General features: G+C 43.4%; 1 protein-coding gene and 1 long non-coding RNA gene across 4 annotated transcripts in view; both read right to left on the minus strand.

Annotated features, from left to right (window-relative positions):
- LOC138966485 (uncharacterized) overlaps window positions 1–18731 on the minus strand; it is a 114555-nt gene that overhangs the window by 31480 nt on the left and 64344 nt on the right. The gene's annotated exons all lie outside the window — the stretch shown is intronic.
- Window positions 1–18731, minus strand: part of LOC138966480 (brefeldin A-inhibited guanine nucleotide-exchange protein 1-like) — a 43075-nt gene that overhangs the window by 3885 nt on the left and 20459 nt on the right. For all 3 annotated transcript variants that reach the window (XM_070338748.1, XM_070338747.1, XM_070338746.1), the window contains 14 exons: window positions 17252–17398; window positions 15007–15173; window positions 14566–14717; window positions 13241–13413; window positions 12305–12465; window positions 11389–11519; window positions 10821–10950; window positions 10275–10410; window positions 9497–9720; window positions 8955–9051; window positions 8207–8352; window positions 4300–4483; window positions 2102–2240; window positions 712–829 (listed from right to left, as the gene is read on the minus strand). In XM_070338748.1, coding sequence (XP_070194849.1) covers window positions 712–829; window positions 2102–2240; window positions 4300–4483; window positions 8207–8352; window positions 8955–9051; window positions 9497–9720; window positions 10275–10410; window positions 10821–10950; window positions 11389–11519; window positions 12305–12465; window positions 13241–13413; window positions 14566–14717; window positions 15007–15173; window positions 17252–17398 — 2105 coding nt within the window. The remainder of the gene's footprint in view (window positions 1–711; window positions 830–2101; window positions 2241–4299; window positions 4484–8206; window positions 8353–8954; window positions 9052–9496; window positions 9721–10274; window positions 10411–10820; window positions 10951–11388; window positions 11520–12304; window positions 12466–13240; window positions 13414–14565; window positions 14718–15006; window positions 15174–17251; window positions 17399–18731) is intronic.

Here is an 18731-nt window from a genome sequence, read left to right on the forward strand (position 1 = left end):
ACTCTCAACTTTCAGGGGTGCGTGACGTCCGGTTTGAAAGGCCAGCGATTCGAAGACAGTGAAAAGAAAGCACGCTCCAGTTATTTGTGACAATGGGAGGTGACAATGAACTGGATTTTCCAAAACTCCAAACTAAACTTAACAAAACTCATCGAAAAACATGTTCCATATGCACTTTTGCTGAGTTTATTTTAGCATTTTCAGAACTTACCTCGGCAACTTCGTCCATGTTTACAATCGACACCGGATATGACATCCCCCTGATTTCTGAAAGGCCATGTAAGCGTAGGTTCCTAAATGCGAGAGGCCGCTACCTCGTAATAGAGAGAAAGAGCGGAGAGAGAGCTAGTAGGCGGTCCAGGATTAAAGGTCTATGGTCCCAGTAAAAAGTTATAGCAACAAGAGTTGTGTGACTCGGGCGTGTGTTGTGGTGTAATCTGTCACCTGCGCTTCTGGCACAATGACTCAGGTCTTTTACATGCCATGGGGGATACCATCTCCCAGTCAGCAACTGTGCCCATCCCAGCCTGGATTTCAATCTGTGATCTGAGGATCACAAAGCCAGTGCTCTAAGAATTGATCTACCAGACCCCCCCCCCCCTAATGATTGTTCAATGAGGAAAGAGAAACAACAGTGAGAGGAGACAAAAGAGCCCTGAACAGCCGTCAAACCCACTCAAGGGGGCAGTTAACTGCTGAGGTTTCACTCACCCTGTCCTCTGACATTTTGAGCATGCGAGTGATGATCAGCAGCAGGAGACTGCACCACGCTTCCCTGTGACTGTCTGACTGCAGGCTCAGGAAATAGTCCAGGGCTTCTCGGCATACACTGCAACAACGCACACATAATGCATGAAAACACTGACATTCATAATCATGCACTTTCCATGAAGCCGGCACACACTGCAACAATAAGCATATAATACATGAAAACACTGACATTCATGCACTTTCCATGAAGCCTTTGACACTGCAACAACACACACATAATGCATGAAAACACCGACACTCATGATCATCATTTTCCATGAAGCCTTTGACGATGTGACTGAGAAGGAATTAAAAACAAAATGTAAAGCAACAAAAAGGCTTTTATTTTTCATGTATCTAATTTATGAAACAGAATTCAAATCATGCACTCCTTGAAGAGAAATGAGCAAATGGAATAGAAGTACCAGTTAAGGTTGAAACTCATATGTCCCTCAAACAAAGCACAACGAACGGAAAGATCAATTTTGAACAGGGTTTTTGACGGGCGCTGTGGCGTGGTGGTAAGACGTCGGCCTCCTAATCGGAAGGTCGAGGGTTCGAATCCCGGCCGCGGCCGCCTGGTGGGTTAAGTGTGGAGATTTTTCCGATCTCCCAGGTCAACTTATGTGCAGACCTGCTAGTGGCTTATCCCCCTTCGTGTGTACACGCAAGCACAAGACCAAGTGCGCACGTAAAAGATCCTGTAATCCATGTCAGAGTTCGGTGGGTTATAGAAACACGAAAATACCCAGCATGCTTCCTCCGAAAGCGGCGTATGGCTGCCTAAATGGCGGGGTAAAAACGGTCATACACGTAAAATTCCACTCGTGCAAAAACACGAGTGTACGTGGGAGTTTCAGCCCACGAACGAAGAAGAAGAAGAACAGGGTTTTTAACCACAGGACTGAGAACAGGGTACAATCATACTGCGCCATGATCCTTCACTACACTGTACCAGTAAAACAAACTACTTTGAAGGGGAAAAACACTCTCAAAACAACAGTGTCTGTGTCTTTCTAGTTTCTGTTTGCCTGTTAACTTATTTAAACAAAGTGCCAAAGTATCCCTATCATGAAAGAAAAGCTGCCATGCAGGGACACCTGGCTGGTCCCAAGGGTACCCTTTCATGGAGGACACAGTAGTACATGTACTCAAATTGAGGTGACACCCAGGAGTCCAGTCACAGGTGCCCCTAGATAACCGGTGCCCTTTGATGACAGCTATGTTTTTGTTAGGAAACGTAATTTATTGGGATCTGTAGCCATGTGCTTCAAATTCCTACTGTAGGTTAGTACCACAACACTTTATCATAAGAAGCCTTCTATACACAATATCACAGCAGTATACTCACTCTAGAAGCTTCTTCTCCACCTGGGGCCAGGCGTCAGTGCGTGTCTCGTCGTTGTACATCCGAAACAAGATGCGGAACATGCACGCTAGGCTCTGTGTTTCCTGCTTCAGCAGGTTGGGCTTGGCTTTGCCTTTGAAACCTGCAACAAATCTTTCCCCGTGAGTAATGCAAAACATTAGCTTCTAAAGTGAATAGCCATGTCCGGTTATTCAAGAGGACCTTGTGAATGTCTTGTATTGTGATTTAGATTGAAATGTTCCATACATTTTTTTTGTGTGTGCATGAAAAGGTTGAGAACAACCAACTGTCAATAACCACCACTTTTGGTCGATCCCTTGGGTGGATGTTATGGACAGTTGGCTGTTATGGAAAGCTGAATCATATAGGAAAGAACTTTGCCAGGGATCCTTTGGGGAGGTTTGTGTGTTGTAGCCACCACTTTGATCGGTCCTTTGGGTAGCCAGGTCTGCACCACTCCAAGGACAGATCAAAGTGGTGGTGCAGACCTGGGAACCCCTGTTTTGCACTTGGAGTATTCTCAGACAAACGTGGCGTATTTTCAGAAAAATAGGTGTACTCCACACAACATTTGAACATCAATGATTCAAACAGGCTTTGTATGCGTCTGTTGCAACGTTATTTAAGTTTACCAATACATTAAAAACAAATGCTTCTTTCAATGTGTAATGACAAAAGCTGTTATCATTGATCAAATGCAGAGTTATAAAGTTATTTTCATCATTAAAAGAAACTGAAGAAAAACAGTCTTAACTCATTGTCTCCCAGGTACGGATATATCCGTTCCCACTCATATGGCTCTATCTGACTTGGTACGGATATATCCGTACACACAGTCACTCCTGTAACGTCGATCTAATGCCTGCATTCCACCGTGTTGATACACAGTTACTTCACAGTTACTACAATTCTGAGTGACCTGCTGCAGCACAGCTGGTCTCGGCTAAAAAAAAACTTGGTCAACATAGGTGGGGTAGAAAGTGTTAAAGAACTTTTCACGTCATATATTTTTTCACCGAACGTACTGATTGTATTTTAGACAATTAAGTAGAAGTGCAACGCCAAGGCACTGCAAACCCCAGCGAAAGACAAACCTCTCTCTCTCTCTGTCTCTGAAACACACACACACACAAACCCCAAGTCACACACGTACACACATACACACGCACTCACTCACTCTCTCACACACACTTCATACACATAAAACAAACCCATACGCACATACAGACAGACGGACATACACACCTTTACAAACAAACACACATACACACACACATACACTTATGCACACACACACTCTCTCTCTCTCTCTCTTTTCTCTCTCTTACAGACAGACACACACACACACACACATGTACATACGCATGCATGCACACATGCACACAAACACAGGCTCACACACACACACATACCCACAAACACATACACACACACAGTGACTTACAAAAATCTCATACACACACTCATACGTACATAGACAGAGGGACACACACACCTTTACAAACACACTCATACACACACAAACATACACACAAACTCATGCACACACACATACACACACTTTCTCCCTCTCTCTCTCTCTCTTTCGTACATACACACACACACCACACACACGAGTACAGACTCATGCACGCGCACACACACGCGCACACACACACACACAAACACACACATACACACGCACACACAAACAGAAACACTAACACATTTGCACAAAATGAACACACACACACACACACACCGCGCGAGAGAGAAAGACTACAGTACAGGTAGGCATGACGTCATGATTTATTAATTGACGTCAAAGATTTTCGACCGTGACGTAAGCTTCTTACGCGAGCTTTATCCATAGACTTGGAAACTACGGAATTTCTACCCGTCCAAAGCGGCCTTGGGTGGCGTTTGCTGGAAAAATGGGGGCGCCTATTGCACCCACCGTATTTTAGTTAGTATGTTCCCAATTTTTGGTGAACTTCCATCTCCAACTGTAGCCCCTGATCGGGCACAACGAATCCTTCTTTATCATGTATTATCGGTATGAAAATTTCTCAAGTCGATTACAGTATAGCGTTCGTGGGATACCTCCAGCTTCGCTGGGATCAAGCGTACAAAATACGGCAAAATCATATGGGTTCCCAGGTCTGGTGGTAATGTTAGGGACAGATTTGACTGTTACATACCAGCCTTCCATAGGACATTGCGCTGCTCGTGGTTGGAGTTGAACTGCTTGGCGAAGCGGTGTGACTCCAACAGACAGTCGGTGAACATGAGGAGCTGGGGTGAGCTGAGGAACTGGTACATGCCCTGGTCCTCGTGCTGCATCTCATGGCTGGGGTCCATCAGGTGCGCCTCGTTCACACTGCCCTGAGGACCCAGCATGGACATAGGTGTTTAGTTCTGGGATTGTGTTCATTACTGAGTGGTCTGAGGGTAAGGTGTGTGTGTGTGTGTGTGTGTGTGTGTAGTGAGAGAGAGAGAGTGTGACTGTGTGTGTTACTGTTAGAGTGTCTGAGAGAGAGTGTGACTCTGTGTGTGTGTGTACGTGTGTGTGTATGTGTGTGTAAGTGTGTATGAGTGTGTGTGAGAGTGTGAGTGTGTGTGTGTGTGTGTGTGTATGTGTGCATGTGTGCCTGCACTTGGTTGCAAGCGTATATGCATGTGTGTTTGTGAGTTTGTGTGTGTGTATATGTGCATGCATGAGTCTTCATGGAACATGTTTGCGTGTGTGTGTAGTGTGTCACAACAAAAGTCTTCACTGGTTCAGTAGTTACATTTCTCAGTGTACCTTCATTAGCAAGTTTTGAACTGCACTCTCTGAATATAATTCCTAAGCCCACAGTAAAGTCTGGTATGTCTTCACACCCTAGCTAGTATAGCAGGGCCCGGGCTCTCACTTTCACTGGATGTTCCTTGCAGCGCATGGTGGAGGATAAAACTATGTCACTTGGCTGGTCACAGGATTGGTAATGTTTTGAAGCAGTTTCTCTGAACTGGTAAGTCACAGGACTATAAGATAAGATTTCACATTTGCCACCAAATGTCTACATTTTCAAGAGTTCCCTCTCCCTTTTGGGAGGGGGGGGGGGATAATATCACAGTAGTCCCTCCCCACTTTTCAGACCTACAGAATTTGGAGAAAATGAGGTAATAAAAAACAATAACAGGGATTCAGAAAAAGAAATAACAGATGGTATGAGACAGAAAATCTGACAAAACAAGGTCTAACAAGGGGGGGGGGGGGAGTCTCAAAACAAGGCTACCATTGTCTTTGTTATCGCCCAAAAGCAACAAACTGTTGAGGGAAGCCAACTGCACGAGCCTATTCTTTCAGAAACGAAGTCTCTCTTCAGTTTCATCCCCACGGTCAGGGGCAATAAAAGCAACAAGAATACATGTACAAACATGCCACAAAAGACAACACAGAAACAAAACACACCAAAAAGTGGAAGAACTGCTGAACATTACACACATTTCATACAAAAAAGCAAACGAAATGAAACAGAGGATTGACATATGACAAGAGAGACCACAGCTTCCAACATGACAGACAATAAAGCTAAATAATTCTACAGGGTATCTGATATATAAAAAGAAAAGAAATGAAAGTTTAGAATTTGAAAAGACTCCCACTTTGATGCACAGCGAAAGGCTTTACCTGCAGTTCTGCGTCCAGAACTAGCTGTAAAGAAAGACAGACCTGCACAGTTGTGGACACCTTCACTTCAACATCCTGTTGTCACCAGACCTGGGAACCCCTGTTTTGCACTTGGAGTATTCTCTAACAAACTTGGTGTATTTTCAGAAAAATCATCGTACTCCACAGAGCATTTTGAATATCCATGATTCAAACATGCTTCGCACGCATCTCTCACACCGTTTACTGGCCAATACATGTAAAACAAATGCTTCTTTTAATGTTTACTGACAAAAACTGTAATCATGTGTGAAAATACTGGATCTGCTTTGGGATGCGCTTGTGAAGAAAAGTAGAGGAGTTTTTCTTGTCGTATTATGTTCCACTGATCGTACTGATTGTATTCTAGACAATCATGCATACAAAATATGGCGAAATCGTATGGGTTCCCAGGTCTGTGTCACATATACTGTGTGAGTCAAGTTAGCAACTAACTTCAGCAAGGGAACAAAGTCAACCAGAACCAACAATTTAACGCATAACAAGCAGCTTCATTTACAATAATTTCATCAAGTATTTAGTTTCATCATACTGGTTAATTTATGGATTTAGTCAAGTATTTAGTTTCATCATACTGGTTAATTTATGGATTTAGTCAAGTATTTAGTTTCATCATACTGGTTAACTTCTGAAGCAAAAACACGACAATGTCTGAAACGACAAATCACATGTACAGTCAAATCTGCCCTTGCGACCACTTCTCAAAAGCAACCACATACCCACAACGACCACGTTGAAGGATCCCAGACCAAGCGTTTCTTCTATATAATTCTCTTTTCCATTGCGACGGCCTGTCCATAATAACCACTTTTGGACAGTTCTTTGGTTGGTCTTTATAAACTGGTTAAACTGTATTACAAACAACAAGCGCCACATCATAAAAATGTCTAATATAGAAGGTGTTTAATCTGCACACACATTTGGCTGGCTGCTTCATCCCTTGCTTGCTTATGATTTTTAGATACTCTCCATTCTAGTTTGAAGTTTGACATTTGCTTATTTAAACCAGATGCTTTATACCATTTAAGTCTTAAATTAAGTCTTTACCATTCTTGTTTTCCCCCAAACTTTTTTTTTTTTTTTTTTTAATTTTTTTTGAGGGGGCACACTTCACTGAAAAAAACAACCCATCTTACAACCTTAATCTTCCAGCTCACATCCACAAACAAATGAACAATGCAAGTAGTGGGGATTAAGCAGGGAGTAATACGGATCTCTTAGGAATAACAACAATTTCCAAGTGCTCCCTTGTGGACTTGTGGTATGTATGTGAAGAAAAGACGAATTCCAAAAATAACTCTATCTTCTTCTTCTGCGTTCGTGGGCTGAAACTCCCACGTACACTCGTGTTTTTTGCACGAGTGGAATTTTACGTGTATTTTTTACCCCACCATTTAGGCAGCCATACGCCGTTTTCGGAGGAAGCATGCTGGGTATTTTTGTGTTTCAATAACCCACCAAACTCTGACATGGATTACAGGTTCTTTTTCGTGCGCACTTGGTCTTGTGCTTGCGTGTACACACGGGGGTGTTCGGACACCGAGGAGAGTCTGCACACAAAGTTGACTCTGAGAAATAAATCTCTCGCCGAACGTGGGGACGAACTCACGCTGACAGCGGCCAACTGGATACAAATCCAGCGCGCTACCGACTGAGCTACATCCCCGCCCTATAACTCTATCAGATTTGTATGGGTTGTGGGAGAGTGATCATTTTTTTGCAAAACCTCGTAAAAACATTGGAGGGGCCAATCACTAGCTAGGGGTTTGTTGGAAACACGTGGAAACAAGCTTGTGTTTCTGACACACCCCTCACGTTTCCACGTGTTTCCGACACACCCCTCGCTAGTGATTGGCCCCTCCAATGTTTGTACGAGGCACACACCCCTCGCTAGTGATTGACCTCTCCAATGTTTGTACGAGGCACACACCCCTCGCTAGTGATTGACCTCTCCAATGTTTGTACGAGGCACACACCCCTCGCTAGTGATTGGCCTCTCCAATGTTTGTACGAGGCACACACCCCTCGCTCGTGATTGGCCTCTCCAATGTTTGTACGAGGCACACACCCCTCGCTAGTGATTGGCCTCTCCAATGTTTGTACGAGGCACACACCCCTCGCTAGTGATTGGCCTCTCCAATGTTTGTACGAGGCACACACCCCTCGCTCGTGATTGGCCTCTCCAATGTTTGTACGAGGCACACACCCCTCGCTAGTGATTGGCCTCTCCAATGTTTGTACGAGGTTTTGTAAGTAAAGGTCACTCTTCTAACCCATACAAACCTGACGGAATTATTTCCAAAACTCGTCTATTAAAACAAATTATTAGCGGGTGAAGACGAGACCGAAAAGACCAGTATCGTGAGATAATTCTCTGGAAAACCTCAACACACCTGTGCCACTGCCAGATTCTCAGCGTCCTCCTTTTTACTGGTTGCGGGGAAGAAGACGATGTTGTCGATGGTTTGAATCAACTCCAGCTGTACCACGCAGCGAATCAACAACCCTTGGAATAGCTGCTGGTCCGATGCATGGATTTCTGAAACAATACACTTTGTCATTTACACAGCCCTGTGCCACTGTCTGCTTGAAAGCGCTTTGTTCTGTGACGATAAATCACTGGAGCAATAGATAGGATGCTATGTACTGGGTGACCTCCCAAAAAATGCCATCCACTAAAGTGCTAATAACCCCTAAATTTGTTCAGTGAATTATTTCATATTTGGTATTCATTGGCTTGACATATGGGATGATACGTTCAAAAGGTTTCAAGTTAGTATCTGAAATATTCTGACTTTTATGCTCTTTCAAAAATGTATTCAAAATTCAGGGATTGACTCAAAAGTAGGAAGTTTGGCACTGAGTGATAGGCTCATCAACCCGATTTTAGACCTCCAGATCTTTACCTGTTGGTTTTTCTGAAGGGCCTTGCATACAAAAAACATCCTCAGATAATATATGAGTTCAAACAGCAATAAGGAGTCTGGAGGGTTGACATTGACATACTGCTCAGTGTCAAACCTCCTTTAAGGCAATCTCCGAATTTGAACACTGAGGGCATGCACTATATCAGCGGCAATTGGAACAATCAACAGGTAAGAGGTGAGCCGCACAGAGGTAGTGGGAAAAAAAAAGACTCACTTGATCTGGGGATTTTGTGATCTCTAGACTCCTGAGACATGTTGCTGCCCACACTGTGTATGCTGTCTGCCCGCTGTCGCTGAGACATGTCTGTATGCTGCACATATACATAAAGGCCGTTCTTGATTGACCCCGAAGTCGACTTTGCGAAGACTGTGCAAAGTATTTTTAGTGAAAACTCAGTGCTAAAGCTTGGTGCAGCTAGCTTTGTGAAGTATACTTGGCCCACTTAAGGACAGGCTTAAAGAGCACACATAACAACTGGTGAGTTCACATTCAAACACACACCAGCTAGTTGACCACTTGTTGTGAACGTTGAAAATGCAAAGGACACACTAGATACTTGGATTATGCAGAGATAATTTATACAACAGATCAATGACTATAAGTCATAAAAGTAATACAAAAAAACAAGAAAAGCAAATGCTTGTACGACTCGCCTTCGCCATGTCTCATTACAGTGTAACGGGAATGTCTAGCTTCAAGAACATCCGTTAAGTTTTTATGAATCGAACATGACCTTCCAACCAACATACACACACCTGTCCTTCATGTCCAGGCTCTGGGTGTCCAGTCAGGGAGGGATGCTCTGTTTCTCCCCCCGCCTCGGGCCGCCAGGTGAGCAGGGTGTGGGGGATGGTGGACTGGAAGATGTCCAGCATGCAGGCACAGGTGTTGTCCCACACGGTGGAGGAGAACTTGGCGCCGTTGGAGATGACCAGGTTCTCCAGGCAGTTGGTGCCGGACCTTGCTAGCTGCTCATTGTCTGTAAGGCAAGTGGTGTGGTGAATGTCAGCATGAATCACAACAGAAATACAGTGCCTAAGCTAAACATTGATTGGAACTGCTGGGCGGGGATGTAGCTCAGTCGGTAGCGCGCTGGATTTGTATCCAGTTAACCGCTGTCAGCGTGAGTTCGTCCCCACGTTCGGCGAGAGATTTATTTCTCAGAGTCAACTTTGTGTGCAGACTCTCCTCGATGTCCGAACACCCCCGTGTGTACACGCAAGCACAAGACCAAGTGCGCACAAAAAAGATCCTGTAATCCATGTCAGAGTTCGGTGGGTTATAGAAACACGAAAATACCCAGCATGCTTCCTCCGAAAGCGGAGTATGGTTGCCTAAATGGCGGGGTAAAAACGGTCATACACGTAAAAGCCGTGGGAGTTTCAGCACATGAACGAACGAACAAACAAACAAACTGGTACTGCTCACAGCCCAGGACAGGGCACTGTAAACTTTCCCCCTCCCTTCACCTCTCTCGTCACCATCCGCCCTACCCTTGGTTTCATTCACCCTTGGATATTGTCCGTGACTCACCTTGCTGCACACACCACTTGAGCATCTGGTAGAGATCATCCAGCAGGATGGGGTTGAGGGTCTCGTAGTACTGGGTGAACACGTCAATGATGGCGTACAATGCGTGATTGCACGTTGTCGTCATCCATTCATTTTTCTGCACGGGCACAGACATGGAGAAAAGTAATGCCAGCCACAGGATAAATGAATTATTGTAAAAAGCAGCACACAACAACAACAACAACAACAACAACAACAACAACAACAACAACAACAACAACCACAACAACAACAACAACAAACGTTTAATCTAATATTTAGTTTAACAAATTATTTCATTAAATGGCTACACAGTCCCTCATTAATCCTCCAATTTATTCTTTGAACTGCCTCCATACATAGTTTTTCACCCCGTGTCCTTGATTTTTCTACATTCCAACTAGTCACTAACTTGTCTCTCTCTCTTCTCTCTTGACCAAGGATCAAAACCATGACATTAAAGCTTCAAGGCAAACTGAGCCAAAGCGCCCAGTCTAACAGCAAAACAGCTCTGCACAAAGTACTGACCTCGTTAATCTGTTCAGGTAGCTTCATGTTGTCGAAGATTCTGAAGATGATGCGGAAGAGATCCCGCCACCAGTGTGTCTGGAACGACTCGCCGTACGTCTTCATGATCTCAAACATCACCGTCAGTCCCCTGCAAACAGTATTCAAGACGGCTGATTAGCGCTCTTCGTGTACCAGTGCAACAGTAACAAAGCGTGTAAATTCAGCAGAGAATGGCCAGCGCAAGGCCAAAAGTATTCAGTGGGTAAATTATGGGATCAACAGTCATGAGCGCATCAAGTTACAGTGTTTCATTAAGTCCAGTGTGCCCGTTCATCCATAAAACAAATGCAAACAGCGTAACTGATTCACTTTGAACAAAATAGCCCTAACAATCACAGACAGACAGACAGACAGACAGACAGACAGACAGGCAGGCAGACAGACAGACAGACAGGCAGGCAGACAGACAGAGGTACACACAAACATACAGGAATACAAAAATAAAATTAACAAAAAAAACAACAAAAAACAAAAATAACAAAGTGAATAACAAACAACCAAAAGAGACAAAGTAGGTATGACTGACCGAGTGCGGACGTCCAGTTTACACCTGTTGATGACACAGGAGAGCTCAAAGAGCACAGGGAACCAGCCCTTCACCCACACACGGTCATCCTCCGGCACGTTCAGGTCCTCGCCTGCATGGTCACGGAACATCTGAAAATGCACAAAGTTTCTCAGTCAATCCACAGAACATTGCTAAATACACAAATCAACAAAGTCACAAAGTTTCTCAGTCAATCCACAGAACATTGCTAAATACACAAATCAACAAAGTCAATCTCAGCTCCAGCAGTTTACAAGAAAGCTTGCAGCTTGTGAAATGTAGAAAACATTGATTCACCATCAACGAGCCATATACTGATCTGCCTCAGGAAATGTCTCAGAAAACAGAACACCTTAATAAAATAACTTTTCTTCATGGTTTCCACTGCTCTAGTTAAGCAACTGATGCAGCAGACTCCCTCTCCTGTTTATATCGCAGAGCATTATATTTTTCATTTATAAATTCAAAAGACTATCTAGAAATGAACCATACTTTACATTACATGTGCAGCTGTGTACAAGTCAGAATCTCACAATCGAATGTTTGGTCATGATTTTGCTGGAACAGAGCTACGCCTATTTTAAACACTGACAAGCCTGAATTACCAGAATGCATGCACACACACACATAAACCACAAAACTCACTGATAGCAAACTTGAGTACATATCTTATTCTTTACAATCACAATTGGTACTCCACCTCCCCCGAAGGCGGGATATGGCTGCCTAAATGGCAGGGTAAAAACGGTCATACACATAAAAACCCGCTACGTAAGAGTGTACATGGGAGTTTCAGCCCATGAAAGAAGAAGAAGAAGAAGAAGAAGAAGAAAGTACGCCACCTGCAAAATGACCTTCATTCTCCTTTTTTAAATGAGAGAGAACAGCGACTTACAACTGGTTTTTCGGCGACATATTTGGCGCAGTTTCGGATGAGTCTGATGGCCTCCATGCTGGTGTCAGGGAAAGCAGCGTTGCAGGCAAACTCCGACAGACATTTCACCGCGTCTTGGAATGAGTCTATGATGGAGGCAAAGTGTTTCTCAAACACACTCACTGCAAAACAAACACAAACATCTCTCTTCTTCAACTGTTCTTATGTGATGTTTGTCAATGACTGAACACTGAGTCAACTGTAAATGGTTCCTTAACAGTAGTAGCAATCCAGCTGCTAAGGAAAGTCAATGTGCAGTTTACTGTCATCATACTCCTGTTTGTCTGTTCACTTAAAAGACCGGTGGGTCGAAATATCTGTGAATGTATTGTTTTGTCAATAACAAACGTTCCAACAACCTACCTTTCTTGGTTTTTTATTCATACTCCAGAGAAAATATGCTCCTGTTTTTGTGTGTGTGTATGGAACACAATCATAACAAAACAGTTCAATATTTCAAATGTAAGCCTCATTTCAATAGCATTTTGGTTCAGTTAAAATCTAAAGATCATAATACCTCACCCTCCTACCTCACAAATATCAATAGAAATAATATTTGGTCGCAGATATGTAACAAATCGGAAGACAAAGACAGACAACACAAATATATGAAAACAGATACCCAGAACACACACAACAACCAGAAAACAAACGTAAGGTAACATAAAACATGAATCAAGATAAGACATACAGTGGTACCTGTGATGAAAGGACACCCTTGGGACCAGGTAAAAGTGTCCCTATATTGCACGTGGCCTGTCAGGACAGGTATATTTTAGTCAAGATAATAGTGAAAGGGACAACAGAATGTGTCCTTTTAAGAAAGGTGTCTACTCATCAGAGGGGCCCCACATCACAGGTATCACTATACAGATTTTTTTCTTCACGAAAACTGACATATAATTTTGCCGGTGGTCTGGAAGGCCAGCTCCACTATGCCCTCATCGAAATCGGACGCTGCCAGGTGAAAAACGGAGAAGATGTTCTTCCAGCCAGACTTGATGCTGGCCGCCTGTGAGTTGACCATCTGGGCCACGCAGCGCACCACCATGTCGCGAATTGTCGGAGATCTAAAAAACAATGGCAAGCAGCTTTTGACATGTTTGACAGAGGACTTGGACAAGTATGCTATGCTATGTGGATGTGATGGTGTTGCAAAATTTGATGAAGCTGATCTCAGGGTACACGTGTGTGTGTTTGTGTGTGTGTGTGTATGTGTGTGTGTGTGTGTGTGTGTGTGTGTGTGTGTGTGTATGTGTGTGTGTGTGTGTGTATGTGTGTGTGTGTGTGTGTGTGTGTGTGCGTGTGCGTGGTTGTGAGTGAGTGTGTGTGTTTGCATGTGTGTGCGTGCTTGCAAGTGTGTGTACATGCGTGCTTGCATGTGTGTATGTCTGCATGTGTTTGCATGCCTGTATGTGTGTGTGTGTGCGCGCGCATTCATTATAAGAGGACAGATATAAGTACAAGTTCCTATTAACTGCACAACCACATATGTGACCCGCTCCAACAAAAGGATAACAAAGTCGCTGTGGCCGAACAGAGATAACAGCAATAAACCTGAGCCATGGCAAACACTTTGGATTTTGAGATTTTTGCATTTCTGCACCCTACCAAATGTGTTATATCTATTCTGTAAATATCAATTTCAGATTCGCTTTGCAAATATAATAAAAAATGAGGTTTTATTGCACCGCAGACGCAAAATAAGCACCCTTTTAACCCCCAAGTAATAGTTTTTTTGTTCGCTTTTTTTACTTAAAACAAATTTCATTTTAATTTTTTGTGATGCATTATGAAGAAAAGTTTACATTTCATCATTATCAGTAGCTTTAAGCTTTAGAAGTTAAACTAAAAACCTGTTGCTAGGGATTTTTTGCAAATGTATTCCTGTGACCTTTACACCCGCTTTTCTCAAAATGGCTGCTTAAGTTTGAGCAACCTTTAAATCGCTATATCTCATCAATGTTAAACAATAGACACTTGTAGTAAAGACCATCTGAAAGTTGAATATCTTCACTTTCAAGAGATACCAAAAAGTCCAAATGTCAAAAATGACACTTTGTTATCCTTTTGTGGGAGTGGGTCACATATATATTACACACACCCAAACGACTAGAAGTAGACCACACGTGGACACCTTCGCCCGCCCATTATTACCAACAAATTAATACACACTCAACTGAACACCATCAGCACCACCATTCAGCTGATTCAATGCTTACCTGTTTCTTTTCATGATGTGTTCAAAAGGCCGCAAGAAGTCTTTCTGGAAGCGGAAGTTGGAGAACTCTCCCTTCTCAATGAACTTCATGGAGAGCTGACGCAGCGAGTCCACAGCAAAGAACGCCACATCCTCCATAGGGGTGCACCCCACCTACACACAAAGTAACACCAAAACTTTGGTACAAACAGTTGAGGCCAAGTCAAACTGGCAATGATTGTACTGATTTCATCGTCTTTCACTTCACGTTCCAATTAAGATCAAGTCTACCTTAGAAAAACAAGCAACAACACATCAAATTGCTGCCGATAAAGTCCATCACAACAAAAATGAGCATCTTTATTTGATCTAATGCTTTCTAACCTGATCAAATGTCTCCATTCCTGAAACATACAGCTTGAAAATTTTTTTTAGGTTAAAAGGGGGGTTCCACTTTACTCACTTTGTTGAAGTGGTCACCAATGTGTTGCCAGATACGAGACCACTGCAGCCTGATACGGCCCATGTTGTAGTAAGAGATCTCCACGATCTTCTGCAGGCTGAACATGCGAGGGTGGTTGCTGGCCAACTCTTCTAGGGACACCTGGCACAACGCTTTGGTGAACTCCACTGTAAAAAGGTGGAAAAAACTTGTTGGACAGACTTGTCTAGTGACGCCTCCCTTTACTAGAAGCAAGAATTTCACTTAAGAATATGAACAGAGGCCACGAGTGGTAAGGGAGACTACTCTGCCTAATGGTACACTGATGGAAAACTAGAGTTGGCCACTTCGTTTTATTGGTAACGACGGACGCTTTCTCAGTCTAGTGCTCGTAAGTAAGGTAGCTCCTTATACAGCAGACTTCCACTAACTCGCGGTCTTTGGGGTCCAAAGATTTTTGATCGCGATATATCCGATTCGCGATGCAGTTTGGGGTCCAATTAAAGGGAAGAAACCGCGTTCTCTTCTGAGTCAGAGAAAAACGCGGTTATTTCCCTTGTTGGTCACAAAAAGCCTGTGAGCATCACGTTGGCATGTGTGCGTTTGCCGTGTGAGTGCATGTGTGTGTGTGCGTGTATGTGTGTATGTGCGTGCGTGTGCGCGCGTGCGCACGCACGCCTGGCATGTGGTTGTGCTACAATGTTCATGTGTATGTGTTACTGCGTTTCTCGCAAGTGTGACGCTTCTGTTGGCAACTAAGTTCTCAAAAGATTAACTGCGATGACACGCTTTCTTTTATCAACAGATGACGATTTCTTTTCTTTTTTCTCCGACTCATACGTCGTCACAAACTTACTAGTTAATCAGACACAGACAGACACATACTGTACGCGTATAGCGACTCACTGCTGCACACACACACACACACTGACAATGAACAGAACGCTGAAGCACTTCATGGCGCCTGTAGAAAATCCGGGGCCTCCAGCTGAAATCGCGATTAGCGGGACTCGAGTGTTAAATTGCATGCCTGACTAGATTGCAGAAGACTGAAGCGCAGTTTAAGCACTTGATTGGCGCCTGTGGCCACCCGGACCGTCTAGCAGAGATCGCAATTAGCTGGACTCGAGTGTTCAACTGCACTTTTCTTTCTTTCTTTATTTATTTGGTGTTTAACGTCGTTTTCAACCGTTCAAGGTTATATCGCGACGGGGAAAGGGGGGGAGATGGGATAGAGCCACTTGTTAATTGTTTCTTGTTCACAAAAGCACTAATCAACTGCACGCCTGACTGGCCATACTGACTGGTCAGACACTTAACCTCTATAGGCACGTGGCCAATTTGACGATACCGATCGTGGCATGAAAGTTCTTGACTGAGTGGGGCACGTGCGCGTGAAAGGTTTGTTTTTCTTTTGTTCGCAGGTCTCGATCAACCCGTAATGTACACAACCTGAAAACACACACACGTAGAACACTATTTGGAGAGACTGAGGGAGAGAAAGAGAGAGAGACTGATAAGATGAAATGACAATTTACTGCATGATGAAAGGCCATCGGACCCAGAGAGAGATAGCGTGGTTATGATAAAACATTTTTTTCATGATCTGTACTATTTTTTTGCCTTTACGTGACTAATTTTGTAAAAAAAAAAAAAAAAAATTTTTTTTTTAAAAAGGTTGGTCCTGTTTTTTTTCGGGGTCCAAGAGGTCTCCGCGATATAGCCGAATTCGTGATTTAGTGGACCGCGAGTTAGTGGAAGTCTGCTGTAGTTAAATTCAGGTGATGAATTCGAAAGAAATAGTTCATACAATCTGATAACATTTGAACTGCTAGCAGTATTGGTATTGGGTCAAGTAGTAGTGAGATTTGCCCCAAGCTACTTCTCATTCGTAATAATTTAGTTGCAAACATAAAACAAAAGTCCAAAAGCACAAGTTGTAGGATTTGAGTGCAGCATAACTCTTTCTTTTTCTCTTTTTTCTTTTTTCTCATTTTTAAGGCATTTCCATTGTACTTAGGGTGCAAGAGAAAAAGGAAAATGTGTATATACTTTCCAAAAATGAGGCCTTCTTTTATCATTTAATATTTATTTTTAATAACTGTAAAAGACAATTTCTGTGAGCTTATCTTCCTTGGCTAACTTTGCTAATGAATGCAAAAAAACAAAACAACTTTGCTAATGAAACGTCACACATCCTTACTCTCTATAAAAAAAAAAAAGGAAAAACAAAGTCAAGTTGAATGATTTGTGGCAAAGAACTGACCAATGGCATCTCCATCCAGTTTCACGGAGCCAGTGAAGATCCTGTCGACAGCGACGACTACACTCTGAGAGCTTGTCTCGCCCACCGTCTCGTGGAAATTGGCCAGCCGCTGTCGGTCCATCCCACTCAGCCCTCCACGAGCTATCACTGAGAACACACACACAAAAATGTTTAAAAAAAAAAGCGTTTTGCTTTGGGGTAAAATCATTCAGCAACAATAGCCTGCACACATTGCACATGAATGAATGGAGCAGCTTTGACAGTCAGTATGCTTCTTTCTTGCACACTCAGATATGCAAAAAAACTAAAACATACACAATAAAAATCCAAGTAAAAATAACAAAATAGGATGAAAGACAGAGAAAGGCAACTAAAATCAATTAGAAGTGCAATACCAAGGCACTGCATACCCCCAGCGAAGGACAAATCGTTTCTCTCTCTCTCTCGCTCTCTCTCTTTCTGAGTCTCTCTCTCATCCCAATTCACTCACACTCACACACACACACACACACACACACACACACACACACACACAACACACACTAAAACGCACATTGACAGACCAAAACACACACCTTTCTGAACAAACACACACAAACTCACATACCCACACACTCACTTTCTTTCTCTCTCTCTCTCTGTCTCTCTCTCTTACACACACACACACACACACATCCACACACTAACACTTAAACATGTGCACAAAATGCACACACACACACACACACACTGACACCGCACAAGAGAGAAGATCGCAGAGTCCCAGAGAGGGGATGACGTCATGATGCATTGACGTCAAAACCTTTCAGTGTCATCTTCTTACGTGAGCTTAATCCATAGACTTAGAAACCATGGAATTTTTACCTGGCCAAAGTGGCCTTGGGTGGCGTTTGCTAAAAAAATGAATAGGCCTATGTCACCCACAAACACACACACTGACTCACACAAATCTCATACACACAAAACACACACTCATGCGCACATAGACAGACACACACACACACATACACTCACTCACTCACGCTCACTCACTCACACAAACTCACTCTCTCACACAAACTTCATACACACAAAACACACTCATACGCACACGGACGGACACACACACACCTTTACAAACAAACACACACAAACACACACAAACTCACGTGCACTCATGCACACACACATACCTACTCTCTCTCTTACACACACACACACACACACACACACACACACACACACACACACACACACACACACACACACACACACACAAACACGCACGCATGCACTCACGCATGCACACATATAAATAACCACTCTCTCTCTTTCACACACACACACCGCGCGAGAGAGAAAGACCACAGGGAGGGGATGACGTCATGATGCATTTACGTCAAAGCCTTTCGACGTCATCTTCTTATGCGAGCTTTATCCATAGACTTGGAAACTATGGATTTTTACCCGTCCAAAGCGGCCTTGGGTGGCGTTTGCTCAA

This window comes from Littorina saxatilis, linkage group LG5, assembly GCF_037325665.1.
Source record: "Littorina saxatilis isolate snail1 linkage group LG5, US_GU_Lsax_2.0, whole genome shotgun sequence".
NCBI lineage: Eukaryota > Metazoa > Mollusca > Gastropoda > Littorinimorpha > Littorinidae > Littorina > Littorina saxatilis.